Source organism: Anarhichas minor, unplaced genomic scaffold (genome assembly GCF_050575085.1).
Source record: "Anarhichas minor isolate MPS153535 unplaced genomic scaffold, ASM5057508v1 ptg000071l, whole genome shotgun sequence".
In the NCBI taxonomy this organism is placed as follows: Eukaryota; Metazoa; Chordata; class Actinopteri; order Perciformes; family Anarhichadidae; genus Anarhichas; species Anarhichas minor.
The window spans coordinates 6066383-6082966 of NW_027466517.1; the positions used below are offsets into that span (position 1 = coordinate 6066383).

General features: G+C 40.7%; 1 protein-coding gene across 2 annotated transcripts in view; it reads left to right on the forward strand.

The window, feature by feature from the left end:
* The window catches only part of LOC142935161 (cadherin-2-like), a 109595-nt gene that overhangs the window by 39046 nt on the left and 53965 nt on the right, over positions 1 to 16584 (forward strand). For both annotated transcript variants that reach the window (XM_076079339.1, XM_076079338.1), the window contains one exon: positions 14698 to 14927. In XM_076079339.1, coding sequence (XP_075935454.1) covers positions 14698 to 14927 — 230 coding nt within the window. The remainder of the gene's footprint in view (positions 1 to 14697; positions 14928 to 16584) is intronic.

Genomic DNA, 16584 nt, shown 5'->3' on the forward strand with positions numbered 1-16584 from the left:
CCTTCACTTGGGTTATTTTCTGTGGAAGAATAAACAAAAACATGTTGCTTTTTTGCCGTGTAAATATCCATGTGAAGGTATTCATGACAATAACAGTCTGAAAAAATATTTTGATGTGCAAATGGATTTAAGCCAGTAGGTACAAAAACTGTCCAATACCTGTACTGTGTTTGTGTACTGAGTGTTGTGGCTCAGGAGGGAGCATGGATACGTTTCACCTTCACTTCAGTTCCCTGTTGCAAAATATTCCAAATATTGCACACACTTCCACTGATTACTAATTGATCATGCTTTGGTGGGGACAATGAGCAGATAGGATAATGCGTAACAGTTGTACTGCTGTGATGAGCCGTGTCCACAGAGCCTTCAGAGAGTCCTGTTGGCTGCAGCTGTGGCCAGAGGCCAGAGCCCTTCTGTTTCCGGGTTGTCCATACGTCAGGTCCATTCTCTGGAACGTCTGGAGGGATCTCCTGATTTGGAACAAACGTCTCAACATAGATTCAAGGTGGTCAAAGGTACTCAGGAATTCATATGCTAATTATGACACAAATATTCTACTAGAAGAAGATGATTACATTTTGGACAGACATGGACGTAGACCGCTATTTGACCAGTTGACAGCTTGTTCTCACACGCGCCGTTATGCAAATGTACGTATTTTTGTAATCAATTGCGCCGATGAATCCCCCCCCGGCCCGAGGAGAAAGCATTTATAGTATATAAAATAGTGTTTTATATTAAATGGGCCTAGTACCATGTATAAACATACCTCTTTATTGTGCATTCATTACTAAGCTATTCAAATAATACACAGGTTCATATATTCATGTTTTTATTTTAAACATGTGCAAGGTACAGTGAGTAGGGAGGCCGTGCCACTGCCATTTATAAACACACCTTGTCAGCTGATACCAATGCCAACATCAACATTGTCTGTTGCATGATAATCATCAAACAAGATATTCACATTGATGTTTTCATTTTAAACATAAATGTGGAAACGAAAATGAGTGATGGACTATTAGTGCCACTGCCATGCAGAAACATACCTGTTATCTTTCATACAATACTGAACTATTAAAATAATGGAAAGATTCATGTTTGGGAAAAAAATAAAATTGTCTAATCAACCAAAAATTTCGCGGATCCCCTGTTGAAGACCTCTGCCCTAAAGAAACCTGCAGCCACGCTGTTCCTTTAAACAGAAGCACATCCTGCACACTGCAGTCCTTTTACTCTTTCTAGCCTGACTTCTAATGTATGAATAGAAAACAACCCTGCTTCTTTCTCTCATGTGCTGGACTTCATCCACGTGTGAAGTGTGTTTCCAGGACAGCTTTCCTCCAACACATATCCGGGTGCCTTAACGCTGCCCGGTGGGTCGGTAAATGGACGGATCAGTGGACAGCAGGTGATGTTAGCCTCTCTCTTATTTCCTGTGATTCATCTTCACATGCTAACACCCCGACAGACTGTGACATGCAGATACAGCACCGCCGAGCTCTTGACTCTTTTGGTGTTTATTAGCAGCAGATTGGCCTTTCAGGGCCGGAGCTGATTGATTTTGCCTCCCAGTGTTATCTCTCTCAGGGAGGGGCGGAGGGCGAGTGATGCAACCCCGCTCGCCGAGGACACTGGCGGTCTCAGAGCCGGGGCAGTTGCCAGGGGAAACCCAGAGTGGCGCTACGAAACCATGTGCTCGTGAGGGAGTATTGTTTTCAACAGAGGCTTTCAGCTGAGGGTGGAGGAGCACCACATAGCTCATGCTTTAGGTCATTTCTGTTGGAACATATAGTGATCCTCCAAGCTGTTGTTCCAATATCACAGTTCAGAAAAGAAAGAATTCAAAAGAAGAGAGATTGAGTCCAGAATGTGAAGAGAAGGTATCCACAGGTTGTGCTGAAGCTCAATTGTTAGACAGCAGCCGTGTTTCCGTTCTTACTGCCTTCAGGTGTTTGTTGCCTCTGTGGATAAAGAGCTGAGGCACTCAATGGGATCTGGAAACATTTAACTCACATGACTCAGCTGTTTCTGCTGTCAGCGTCTTCTTGGATATTTCCATAACTTGGGAACGCTTGTCTTTGTCTCTGCAAACACATTAATTGTGTATTTAATTTTTTTTTTAAATGTCAATTGCAATCTCCCAGAGCCCAACATAATGTCTCCAACGGTCTCGTCTTTTAAAGGTGAAATGTCTGTTCTTTTTTCAAGTTGTGTCTTCTCAACAAAGATATTCAGTGAACTGGTTTCAAACAACATATTCTCACATCTGTGAGGTTGATATTAGTGAACATAGCACATTTCTGCTGGAATCAACACTTAAGGCTAGTTTCCAATACTTTCTTTTCTCGTGCTTAACATTCAGTCGAGGTGCGAGACAGTTTATTTTTTCCTTCAGTTTTTGCTTTTCTAGCAGCTTTGCTGTTCTGTTCTAGTCCAACACATCCCAGTGCATTGACATCAGTCCTGCCAATGATAAGTTCATTTATTTGAGTGTTTTGTGTCATGTGGGAGTTACCATAATGACCGTCTCTGACTCGTAAATAGCATCCCCATTAACGTGTAATAGTTAGTAATTATTATTAAAAATAGTAATTTTTCTGAAAGCTCAGATAAATCCGACTCGTGTTTGAAAAGGCCAACAAATGGAAGTCGTTTAAGGTAAATGAATCCAAATGTAACGTATTTAGTGTTAAATTCTCAATGTATAGTATTTTAAGCCTTCATGGGAACTTCCCATCGCTACCATCCATCCCTATGAAACAACTATACTACCTACTGTAAGATGATAAGCTGCAGTGGCAATATTGAAGGACAATGAGCATTTATGTTTGCTGGGCCTGGCAGGAGCCTCCTAATTAAATTCATATTCATGAAGTATTATCTTCTCTATATTCTGTCTGCTTGGGTTTAGTTGTCAGAGGGAAGAAGGGAGTTGGCCTGTGGCTTCGCTCCTAGCCAGGAGTTTATCTAGCAACACCCAGCTGTCACTATGAGACACACACACACACACACACACACACACACGTACGAATGCATTAAGAATGCCGGGAGCCTTAAAGTTCATCAGTGTTTGTGAGTATTTAGCAGACAGAAAATTGTTTTGGAGGATTCACTAGTGAGGCTTTAATCCTGTTTAGTTCTCTTTGTTGTCTTTTAATCTTTGCTCGACCCTTTGTGTGTGTGTGTGTGTGTGTGTGTGTGTGTGTGTGTGTGTGTGTGTGTGTGTGTGTGTTCATCGACACGCCTCCACACCGGGCAGCAGGATTGTGTGTTGGACTACAGTTGGCCTCCATGTTGCCTCTCATGCTTTAGTATTGAGTTAAATATATGGACCACGGTACACCAATCATGTCACAGAGCTCACACATGGCTTGATGATTCCTGTGTTTTTTTGGTGAGCAGTCACAGCGCTCTGTATATCAGTCAGATCAAACAGGATAAAGCAGGTCTGCGTCCATATCACTTTAATCACACGAGATGAGGAACACTCCCGGTGTGATGTTTGCCACTCTTTGTGCGGACAGTCCAACAACGTCACTATGTTTAATCTGATAATAGCTTCCTGAGAAAGTAAACAGTAAGGCTGGCCCTGATGTTTAACTATTTGTTCGTTGGGTATTTGTTTTTTGGGGAGTGTTTGTTCTCCATCTGCACTGCGATGGAGAACAAACACTTGATATTTAGGACAGGACGTGTTTGTAATATCTCTTGGTTGGTCCGTATTGGTCCAGACTTCTCCTCAGGATGAACTGTAATTTGGTGATCCTCTGACTTTTCACCAAGCACCATCATCAGGTCAAAACTTCAATTTGCCCAATACTTGTTTGTGACCAAATATCCGCAGAACTAATGACATTCCCATCAGCCTCAGCTGAACTTAAAGCGCCAATTAGCAAATGTTAGCATTAGCATTTGTCGCGAAGCTCCGCCAGTAAACAAAATCACTCCATAAAACAGCCTTTACTCCAACATGTTACTTTACTGTAACCTCAAATCAAAGTCGCATCGACTTCATACAGTTTGCAACCAGTTTATGTGAATATGTTCAACATCACTGATTTGACTTTGGATGTAAAGACCTGTACACAGCTCCTAGCTGGATTGGGGAACACAGAGTTAAGAGAGCCATTGGTCACCAGCTTCATGAAACCAGGTAAGGATCAGCTGGATGTTACAGAATGTTGTGATTATCCGGATACCTCAAAGAAAGCCTGACTAAGTTGAACTTTGCTTTGTGAGACAGGACCTTGGAAACCGTCGTGGAAAAGCAAACTCAACTTGTTAGCATTTAGCGCATTTAGAGAGCAGGAAAACTGTTGTATGACCAAAAACGATCATTGTCCTAAATAATAACCAATTGGAAATCAAATGTGTTGCTTCATTACGTTAGTGACTTGAGTTTGTCGGGGCTTTTCGATCAGTTGTGTTTTCCTATCACATGTCTGACCAGTGAAATCATTCCAGTGTGCTGTGGGAGCAGTAAAACCCTGAACTGGCTCGGTCCTCACCAGCCCTGAGGCGCTGCTGGCCCTTCCAGCGGTTTCATTAGTCTGCCGTCAGTGGAGAGTTTTGATGGCCCTTTGGGCCTCAATGGGACTCTCACTGCTTAACAATCTGAGGAAAATACTGCTCTTATCACTTTTGAGGCCTGGCAATTCTATAGTTAAATTTACAAATGTTGTTATTTTCTATCGTATTAGTCAACTCATCCTGTCCTTTTAGTCTAGTTCAGTCAGAGACAACAGCAACTATTTTAGAATAGTTTTAGTGGACATTTTGGTCCAAAATATCACCCTGTTATTGTCATTATGAAGTAGCTAGGCCTCCTGACTAATGCTCATGGTGTGCTGATGGTTCTGAAATACGCACTAAACAGGAAATGGAACCGCTGCATTGATTTTGATATTATTTTCGCCAACAATATTGCATGTTACATAGTCACAGTTTCATCTCGTCTTAGTCATGGAAAAAGAAGGTTGTTGGCAAACATTTAGTTGTAGTTTTGTTAACAAAGCTAAATCTTAAACGCTCGTATTAGTTGTTTTCATCTATTGCTCCGTCCTCTTCTCTATCCCCATCTTCCCTTTCAGGATGTAAGGCTTGTAGTGCAGTGTGTGTGTGTGTGCTGAACTTCTTTCATGAGGCCCCCCCCCCCCCGCCGCCGCCGCCGAGGTTATTGATCTGATCCCGGTAGTGCATTGATCAAGCTGCACTCGTTTGGCACATTCAGGATTGGGGTTCTTGTGAAATGCACCTCCGCCATTATCGAGTAGCTCTTTCAGACTCGGCCCCCTTTATTTGATTATATTCATTCATCTCACAGACCTCCTTTGCCAGTACTTTGTCTCAAGATGTAAAACATTTTTGAACCATTTCAAATTTGATTATGGCTTCATAAATTACTAACCATTACCCACTAACCATTCTGAATAAAAACACAACAATAAATTCCTACCAATGCGTACATGTGCCAGTTTATCGGCCGTAATTGGGTTATCACAGATATATCGTTATCGTTGTATATGTTGGCAGATACTGTAAACTCTCCTTTATTTACCACGACTACAGTAATAACTAGGCTTTTAGTTGAAACAGACATCTGTTAGCCACAGGCCTCTATAAAACACAGCATTTATAAATCTATCTCTGCAGATGTAATAATGTTCAGTTGATCAGAATAACGTGGACCCAAGATGCAGACACTGAAAATATGCAATGAAACATGTAAACAGAACTAAGTGCCACTACAGGGGCGTGACAAATAAATGTCAGCAAAATGCAAAATACTCTAATTGCAAATATTATATGTCTAGGGCTTTTATTGTGAAAGGCAACCGTGGACGGAGTGGATTCGCACGTATTCACATTCGTTTGCCATGGTTGATCACCGATATGTACAAGAAGACGATGCCCAAGTCTAGTGGCTGTTGTAATTGTGACGGCAGCAAAGGAGGAAGTCAGGGGACATAAGTAGTTTAACGTACGTAACTTATAATGTACGTAACTTTACGTGTGTAATTTAACGTACGTAACTTATAATGTACATAACGTTACGTGTGTAATTTAACGGACGTAACTTATAATGTACATAGCTTTCCGTGTGTAATTTAACGTATGTCACTTATAATGTACATAACTTTCCGTGTGTAATTTAACGTATGTCACTTATAATGTACATAACTTTACGTGTGTAATTTAACGTACGGAACTTATAATGTACATAACGTTACGTGTGTAATTTAACGTACGGAACTTATAATGTACATAACTTTACGTGTGTAATTTAACGTAAGTAACTTATAATGTACATAACTTTCCGTGTGTAATTTAACGTAAGTAACTTATAATGTACATAACTTTCCGTGTGTAATTTAACGTAAGTAACTTATAATGTACATAACTTTACGTGTGTAATTTAACGTAAGTAACTTATAATGTACATAACTTTACGTGTGTAATTTAACGTAAGTAACTTATAATGTACATAACTTTACGTGTGTAATTTAACGTAAGTAACTTATAATGTACATAACTTTACGTGTGTAATTTAACGGACGTAACTTATAATGTACATAACTTTACGTGTGTAATTTAACGGACGTAACTTATAATGTACATAACTTTACATGTTTAATTTAACGGACGTAACTTATAATGTACATAACTTTACATGTTTAATTTAACGGACGTAACTTATAATGTACATAACTTTACGTGTGTAATTTAACGGACATAACTTATAATGTACATAACTTTACGTGTTTAATTTAACGGACGTAACTTATAATGTACATAACTTTACGTGTGTAATTTAACGTATGTAACTTATAATGTACATAACATTACGTGTGTAATTTAACGTACATAACTTATTATATATTATATATATATATTATAAGTTATATGCATAACTTAGCATATGCAGTTTAACGTATGTAATTTAATGTACTTATCTTATTATGTACATACACGAAAGCCAGACGTGGCGAATTAACCATAAATGTAGAGTCACTCTTGCACTATATTGAGGAGCAGAGGCGCCAGAATGCGAACCACTACTTCAGTATCCAACACGACACAGATCACGTTGCCAACGTCTGCATTGTGTTTGTGTGTGTAAAAACCCGACCTGCCCGATGGCCTTGACAGAGCTACATTTGTTTTTGCATTTTCATCTGGACGGAGATTTATTTTAAAACAGTCCTTTTATTTTATTTTTTTTTAAGAACAAGGGAGGAAATACCCTGTTTAGAAAAATACCTGTGTACGTGTGCACTAAGCCTTAAACTACGACCATTTCAATTCACAACATGCTTGTAGGTGCAGTTAATCCCGTCTCAGACATTAAAATGGAGGTATTTACAACTAATAACGACCATATAATGGACTGATAACATTCAAAATGGGGGAATTTTGCCCTGATAACTGTGTTACAGAAACCTGCTAGAGGACCACTAAAGTAGCCGGTATTCTTCATCCTCTGGGAACCATGAATGTCTGTACAAAATGCTGTGCCAAGCAATCTAGTACATGTTGAGATACTTCACCGGATATATGAGAACTTTAACCTAATGCTGAAGCCAGAAGAACAATCTGTTGGATGACCAAAGCAATTAAGATTAATCCCCTGGGGACCATGCTTCATGACATTCCATCCAATAGTAGTTCAGTTTGGTACAAAGTGGTGGGCTGACAAACAGAAAGATCAAGAGACAGACATTGCCATCCCTAGAGCCATGCCGCCGGTTGGCAGAAAACTATTAATAGTGAAATGTTTCTGTGCAATAGAAGCTTAATTTGTTCAGCTAATAGGAAAGAACAAAGTCAAACTTTGTTATCTGCTCTTACAACACAGCGGCTTCAGAGTACGGCCCCCTGATCTGTGGACACTGTTGAGTTTGTCGTGGTTATCTCGGTGCACGTTGTTGTGCTGCGCTGGCAGAATATGAGAGGTTAAGCCGGGGACCACCCACCGCTGCTCAGCAACATGTGAAAGCCCCATGCTTAGTTCTGCCCCAGTTCCCTCCACATATTGCGACCCAGACAGCTCTAACACCGTGTAGCAGCACAAGTGTTTTTGAACATGGCCATGGATAATGTATGAGCCTTTACACAGAGCTGGTAGAGCCCATCAGAGAGAGTGGAGGATATTACAGCTGCGTGGGAGGGGGGTGAGGTGACCTGGTTGTTGGAGCGAGCTGGTTCTTCTTGCACTCGCAGTTATTGGGACCAGTGTCTCAAAAGTGTGGCTGCTTTAGTCATATTGATACATTTCTGATATTTTTGGTCCTTAAAGAGACACTCCACAGATTTTACATGAGGATCAAGTTTGCTTGTCATGAGGAGTACTACTCAGGCGGTAAGTTGCATTATGGGAAATGTAGGATCCAGTGTTTTTTGGAGATTCAGCTACACTAGGGACTATAAAACAGGATATCTCTGCCTCTGCTTCTTTGATTCAAACCATTCTTTTAAACAAATTTCTCTTTCAAATTCCCCAGCTTTATGGAAGTGCAATACTTTGAGGTATTGACATTCCTCTAGTGCCTGGTCCTATTTACCCCTTGACAAACATTGCAGAAAGCTTTCTCAAATAACTTATGGCTGGATTTTCGTTAAATTTGCTTAGGATTATTGTGGTCACCAGGAGACGACTCTATAAACCCCCCCCCCCCTTTTTAGCACCACTTGGCTGTTTATTATAAAATGTACAAAGCGCATTCATGTTCCCCAAGGGATGACCCCTTTCCGTTTTAGACACTCCAGAGTATTTCCTATTATCCACATTGTTGACTCTATACACTAAATGTAATGAGGATGTAATATGCTTATCACAAGTTAATGTTCCCAAGTGATTTCAATAACCCCACCCCCTCTCCTGTAATGCTACGCTCAGGACAAAGTTCATATTTGAACCCCTCTAACTGGATAAGTTACAATATTGTTTGTCCCATCAAAGATGTGAATATAGTGTGTAAAGAATATTTCAGCATCTGGGGAGCTTCTATGGCTTTAGTCTTTATATGAAAGATCACACATGAGACTTAACCAATAGTTATCTTCCTCATGGAGATGATAATAGAGCCTGGTGGGAGACCATCAAGACCAAATAGTTAAATTCAATGTGATGCACTTAGTTCTGATGGATAAGATACAGTTTGAGAGATTTTTATTGCAGTGATTCTCAAACTTCCCTTTCCTTAAAACAAAGTGACTTGCGCCCTGTCAAGGCGTGCATATGGTGAACAACTCAACTAGAAAATGATTTTTGCTTTTTCTGCTTGTTTGATTTGATTTATCATCACAAACCGCCCGGAGCTTGAAATGTCTTTAATAAGTCACAGGAAAATAGAATAAAACCGACAGGATGTGAATTCATTAAGACTTTTTTAATCTGGTACATTATCTCAGAGAGCTCAGGGCTCCGGCTGAGAGGAGCAGAGTTTCTAATGATCCAGATGTTGCTGCATGTTGTGCAGAGACTTTGACCAGAATATTTAGGAGGATGAAACTTCAACTTGTCATTTCTTTGCGTTAATGATTGAAGTGACAAAATCATCACATAGTTTGATACCTTTTGATTGTGTTTGTGTATTCTATTGTAAGAGCTCTCTTACCGATGGAAATGCTCATGTCGTGAACAGAAGAAATTCAGTTTAATTAATTCTTAAAAGCCTTAAAGCATAGTGGTCACTACAGTGGACAGCTATTCAAAGACCTTTTGAAGCATTGTGTCTGTCCATCCGGCCCATTCTGGTGATTACAATATCACACAAACACTTTGAGGGAATTTCTTTAAATGTGGCACAAACATCTACAAAACACGTTTTTGGCCGTGACAAAGTGAGTGCATTTTGGACAGACATGGAAGTAAACTGCAACATTGCTGGTTGGAGGAGGCATACAACCCCAAGGCAGTGATTGTAGTCTTGTACATGTATGGGGTTGGATGGTAGAATATCAGCAACCACAGTGGACGCCAGTGCATCGTACCATTCGCTGCCACCCACTGGCCAGCCATTGTAACAGCAAGACACATTTCTCAAAACCAAGATGGGCGAAAATTTGACATCATGCGTCTCTGGCTATATTTACGTAATTCAAGCTGTTACTGTGACTTTAGAAGATAGATTATATGTTTCTGTTATTTTTGTATTAAATTAAATTGAAGAAATAAACATTTTAACAGGGGGAGGTAGGGAGTGGCTGAGGGAGGGAGAGGAGGGAAGAGAAGAAAGAGAGAGACTGAGGAGTCAGGAGCGAGGTTCAATGCTTTTGTATTACATTGAACAGTATTAGAACTATATTTCCTCAATTACAAACTTAATTAATGTTAAAAAACTCCCCTGACAGGATCCTGACTGAGGTTTCCATAATTCATACATGAAAGGCTTTTAAACAGTCAAGAGAATGAGAAGTGAAGAATACTCACCTGTACTTCAGATGTCTTAATATTCATTTGACTGGCTGTAGCATGTTGCATTTGTTTCATCAAGTCTGTCGATTAGGAGCAAAAATCAAATGGACATCGAGGACTCATGTGATCACGAGCTCCACATACATTAATGTATTCATGTGTAATTCACCTGTTGAGTAGTGCAGTTTCAAGTGACTTCGCAGATGACTGACAAACTAAACAAAGGATAAGTGTGACCGTGAAACCAGCAGAAAAGACCAAAGCTATTCAACAACTTCACAATGTGAGACCAATGCACTCAAGATAATAACATAATACAAATGTCATGAAGCTATAACAGTAACAGTAGTAAAACAATGAATAAAACTGTGTTAATACAACAGAAGAAATGAACAACTAAAATATAACATAAGTGATGAATACAATAATGTCTATCAACCATTCTCCAGAAACCAAAATGGTGGCAGCAAAACACCGAACTTGAGACCACAAAGCAAAAGGACCGATTTCAGGGAATCCCGGTCGTTCTTATTGCTGCTCACCACAACGCCTGTGGTCAGCTTTCCACTGCCACCTTCTCTTAGTCTCCCTCTCTCCGCCCATCTCTCTTCCTGTCTCTCTTTTCTCCGACTCATAAGCGCTATTTCCAAAACCGTTAAAGACAGAAGACCAGAGAGTATTTAGTGTCTTTTAATGTCTAGGGTCCTACTGACTTTTGTGGTTTCTCCGATTGTTCCTCTAGTGCCACCTGTAGGTCAAAGTTTTCACTTACCCAGCAAAATATGTGCCTCAAGACACTGTCCAGGCCTCCATGCTTTATGGACCACGCATGGGTACTTCACAGCCTGACAGAGCCACCATTGGTCCTGGTAGTTAGCCAAGAATGTGCAGAACATTCAGGCTGTTATTGTCGCAATTGAGGAGGGAAACGTATTAAGTTGACGTTAATGCCATAACGTCCTTGATGACGTGTCGATACGAAACTCTTCCCTGTGCGGATCACTTGTGGTGGAAAAGGAACGATTGTGAGTGGACCGTGTTCTTACAGTTCAACAAGAACCCTCAGTTCAACTTTAATGCATATAAAACCAGTACTTAACACGGAGCATCGTAACAGTTTGGAACTGGGACTTTTAGTATTTGGAGCAAATACTCAAATACTCGTGTTCACACACAGTAGCATGTGATTGTTCAGTTAAATTAGACACTAGGGCTGCACTTTAATCTAATTCCGTCTAAATCACAATACGGCCATCTACAATTTACAAATCGCAGGAGGCACAATATTTCTTAAAGGCTGAATGTGTCCCAAAATAGCAATTTAAATGAAATATTGTGGTGCTACAGAGATGTCCTGGCCTACACTTCATATTTGTTTGGTACACATCCCTGCAAAAGTCACACCATAATCATTTTAATATGTTTTTCAAAGAAAATGAGAATAATTATGTAAATAATTAACACCCCTCTATTCATCGCGCCGCATATTCGCGTCAATCGCGCCGCCGGTCTCGCCAGGGACCATTTGTGTACATTCGCGCGAATCGCGCTGTACACGCCAGAGAGGGGCGGGGCTTATCGCCCTGAAAGCCATTCAACTGTCCGCCATTAACCATGAAAACAATAACCTCTATTTCTGCTTAGTACGTGTTGTGGAAGTCACAGATATCCCGGGAAACTAAACGCCGTCATGTCTGGTTCATAACATTGTTCAGAGGAGCTCCGTGGATTTTATCGAGCTGTATTCACTGTGTCTAGTGAGCCACAGGTCGCTGTTTACTACAGCTGTATGAACACAACATAAACTGATTTGGCTGTGATTTAACGGCAATAAACCGACAAAAAGGGACTCCGAAATAACTACGTAATGATGCCGATTTGTAGGCTACTTGTCTTCTCAATGGAGCGGATGGATCGGTGCTATGCTATGCTAACATTGTAGCAGCTCCACCAACACTCAGAATAACGTCATGTAGACGTAAATACGGCAGCGTCTATTCATTGTTTGTACCATATGGTTTATACACACACATATACACATAGTTTGGTCTCTATTGATATGAGGTATCGTAGAGCTCTGGGTGAACACAGACGGCTACAGGATTTATTTCCTGATTCAACAACAGCAGGACGTCAGTGATGACAGGGGGAGCAACTCAACGCTGATAGGCTATCGCGCCGGGGCGTAACGCGAATATTTCGCCGAAGTTGAAAAATTTCAACTCGCGCATTTGGGGCGATTTGGCGTTTGACGCGAATTCGCGTCCATCGCGCCGCGAATTCGCGTCCATCGCGCCGCGCCATCGCAAATTCACGCCGCGCCAGTCTCATCGCGTCTGTGCATAGACTTTGTATGTAATCTACTCGCGCGAATAATTCGCGCCGCGTTTGGTGTGAACGCAGCATAACATCGCCAATCATCAGTCAGAATTACCCCAATAAGTCATTTTTTCAAAATTGTTCAGCCTTAGCTCCACCAACAATTGCAGTCTCCCATCCTCCTCAGCCAAAAGAAGATCTGAGCTGCATCTTTCAGTTTGAATAATTTATAACTTGAGTTGCTTTTAAAATGTTGAAAGCTCAACCTAATTTATCCCCTTGGGCTCTGGGATATTATAGATGACTTGATTAATTGATAAAAGTAATTACAGATTTATTAGTGATGAAATGAAATGGGCAGAGAAACTGGAGAGCTCTGAGAATGTCTGTTGGGTAAAAGATGTGAACGTTTCATTGTCACGATTCTGTCAGCTCATGTCCATGAGAGCGTATAACGGAGGCTTAATGCAGAGGCTGTGCTCGACGGACAGGCAATATAAGCTTGCTTTTGTTGTTTCTGCGTGAAGCCAGCATCAAAACATTTAGTGTCTCTGTGTCTCCATCCTCCTCGTCCTGCTTTCATTCTCCATCAGAAGAAACAGTTGGACAGAAACCAAGCTGCAGCCTCTCCCTTCCTCTCTCTCTCCTCCATCTGAGGCGGAGGCAGCCATTCTGGACCCACCGACTTGTTCATGCGCCGGCCGCGATGAGCTGACATTTTAACGTTGACGGCTTTGTTCTGCATGAGTGTGCTTGCGTCTGCTCAAATCACACCACGGGAAAAAAAAACGTGAGATGATTTCTGGAAATGCAGTCGCAGTGCTGCACTCCCCCCCCCCCCCCCCCGGCCAGCAAAAAAGCTATTTCCGCTGCGAAAGGTACTTGGCAAACAAATAAAGATGAGGAAATTGAGGGGAGAGAGAGAAAAGCCCGCTGTTCTTGCTGAAAGCTGGTGCCGTTATGGTTTTACTTCTTCCAGCTTTGGGATTTACAGGCAGGCTAAACTCTCTCTGGCCAGGTCCATCGATCGTTACTCTAATGCTCATCTGAAAGCAAGTCAGGTTTTACATTTCTTTTTTCTTCAGCATCCACTTTTTTTCTCTTTCAACCTCTTTAAAGCTTTTTTTTATCACTTAAATTTCCCCTTAAGCAGCTTTAGAAAAACTCTTTTTCTGCACTGCTTGACAGCTTCACACATTCTATTCTGCATCTGTGTGTTCCATGATAAATAATCCAAAACTAGCATGTTTTTTAAAGCACTTTAAAGACATGAATGGAGATAATTGGGAATCTTTTGACCGGGACAATCAGCTTTTTGTCTCTTCTGTCTGCTCCATGAACACAAGTGTGCTTCTGTTTCCTGAAGGAATCAAAACGATCACGATTGGTCGTCTCCAGGTTGTTGCTCCCACATGTCGGGACATTTTCATAGTTGAAAAGTTTAACCTTTCTCAACTTCCCTAGGCTGCACCGCTGGGCGACTATTGAGTCTCGAGTTGTGGAGGATGGTGCCAGGATGTTGTTTCAAGGTTCAATTAAAAAAAAAAAAAAACCTCTGTCCAGCTCCGGTGATGGGGCGAAGTGTTCAAGGATCCATAAGGAACAATGAAGTTATTAAATAAGGAAACAAATGGTTTTCCCAGTTTGGTGTGGAAGAGGTTGAATCCAACACCTGGAATAAATCTACATTTTCCACGACTGGTTGAATGATTCAAACCAATCGCAACATTTTTATGGCACATCTGAAAAATGTAAATGTTCTTTGCACCCATTACTATTAATGTTCATGAAATGTAGCTTCACATGTGGGATTAATTAAATCTTGACAACATATTTTAGTAAGATAAATGACAATAGGAGAACATGGTTCAGCGGGGATGGAAAAGCACACAGCACGTCACGCAGGAGATGGGTGGGTTTTCTACTTTCTGATGTCTCTCTCTCTCTCTCTCTCTTAGTGAGCTTCATGGACTGCGGTAGAGGGAAGGTGTGGTTCCAGATTGGCGACTTGTCTGATTTCAGGGTGAGTGAGGACGGTGCGATCTACACCCTTCATCGCCTCAGCCTTGTGGGAAGTGGAAAAGCTGTGGCGGTGGTCTACGCCCGAGACCCGCAGTCCAAACAGGTCTGGAAGACCAGAGTGCACCTCCGCGTTGGTCCACATGGCAACAGCGCAGGACCTGAACAGGTAAAACAGCAGCAGCAGTACAGAGCCACTTGTAGATTTCACAAAGTATTGGACAGAGTGCACATCATTTAAAGAGTCGGCTCAGAAAACTTGTGATGGACATTTGTCACTTTTTTGATATTTTATAGATTCAATTATTAATTTTCCATTGTAAAATATGATTGATAGATTAATAAATAATGATAATAATCTCTAGTTCCAATCTTAATTTGGGCATTACTGCTTATTTTACTCATTATGTTTTGTTAATTCCAATGTACGTAGCGCTCAATGACTTTGTTTACATGCAGCAAATAATCCGTTTTTTTACCCGTATTCCGAAAATGACAATATTCCTAATAATCTGTTTACATGGCTAATGCAAATTAATATTCCACTAATATTCCCTTTTACATGCAGCCGTGCATTTTCCGACTAATGTAAAATGAGCCCATGCTACATCCCATCACCGGGGCCAGTGAATCCCACGTCGACGTCATTCTCTTCTGTGTTTGACGTTCCGTTTATCATGACAACAAATGGAAAAGTGGAACGGCATTTTCCATTTGATTCTTTGCGGGAGAATCTGTTTTTCAAAGTGTTCCAGCAGTAGAGGACTTGTTGGACCGTGTGAACACAGCCTCCCTCTTTCATTCCTTCAAACACCTTCTTGAAAAGGTCGGCATTGTGATATTTGCACATATCCAAAAACCTGTTGATATCCAAATCCTTTATAATGTTTAAAAGTAGGTGTGTTTTTCCTTCTTTTGTTTTGGACATGCATCACTACTCCAGCTTTATAAACTATTGGCTAGTTGGTTTGTGTTCAACGCACAGAGCTGGTCGTAAACAGGAAAGAGGCTGTGTGTCACAAATTCGCTTATTCCGAATGCTCTGTATACATGTCCATAGAATAGTCCTAAAACCTGAATAATGACATATCACACATGTTGTGATTGTAAAATGATCCATCCAGAATAAGGCCTAATTCAGAAAATCTGTACGGAATATGATCTTTACATGAACGCTTTCGAATTGGGAATATTGTCATATCTGGAATAATAGTGGAATATGAGAGTGCATTTAAAAGTAATCACTGTCTATAGTGAATATACAGTGCACACAGATCTACTGTCTATAGTGAATATACGTTGCACACAGATCTACTGTCTATAGTGAATATACGTTGCACACAGATCTACTGTCTATAGTGAATATACGTTGCACACAGATCTACTGTCTATAGTGAATATACATTGCACACAGATCTACTGTCTATAGTGAATATACATTGCACACAGATCTACTGTCTATAGTGAATATACAGTGCACACAGATCTACTGTCTATAGTGAATATACATTGCACACAGATCTACTGTCTATAGTGAATATACGTTGCACACAGATCTACTGTCTATAGTGAATATACATTGCACACAGATCTACTGTCTATAGTGAATATACGTTGCACACAGATCTACTGTCTATAGTGAATATACATTGCACACAGATCTACTGTCTATAGTGAATATACATTGCACACAGATCTACTGTCTATAGTGAATATACAGTGCACACAGATCTACTGTCTATAGTGAATATACGTTGCACACAGATCTACTGTCTATAGTGAATATACATTGCACACAGATCTACTGTCTATAGTGAATATACGTT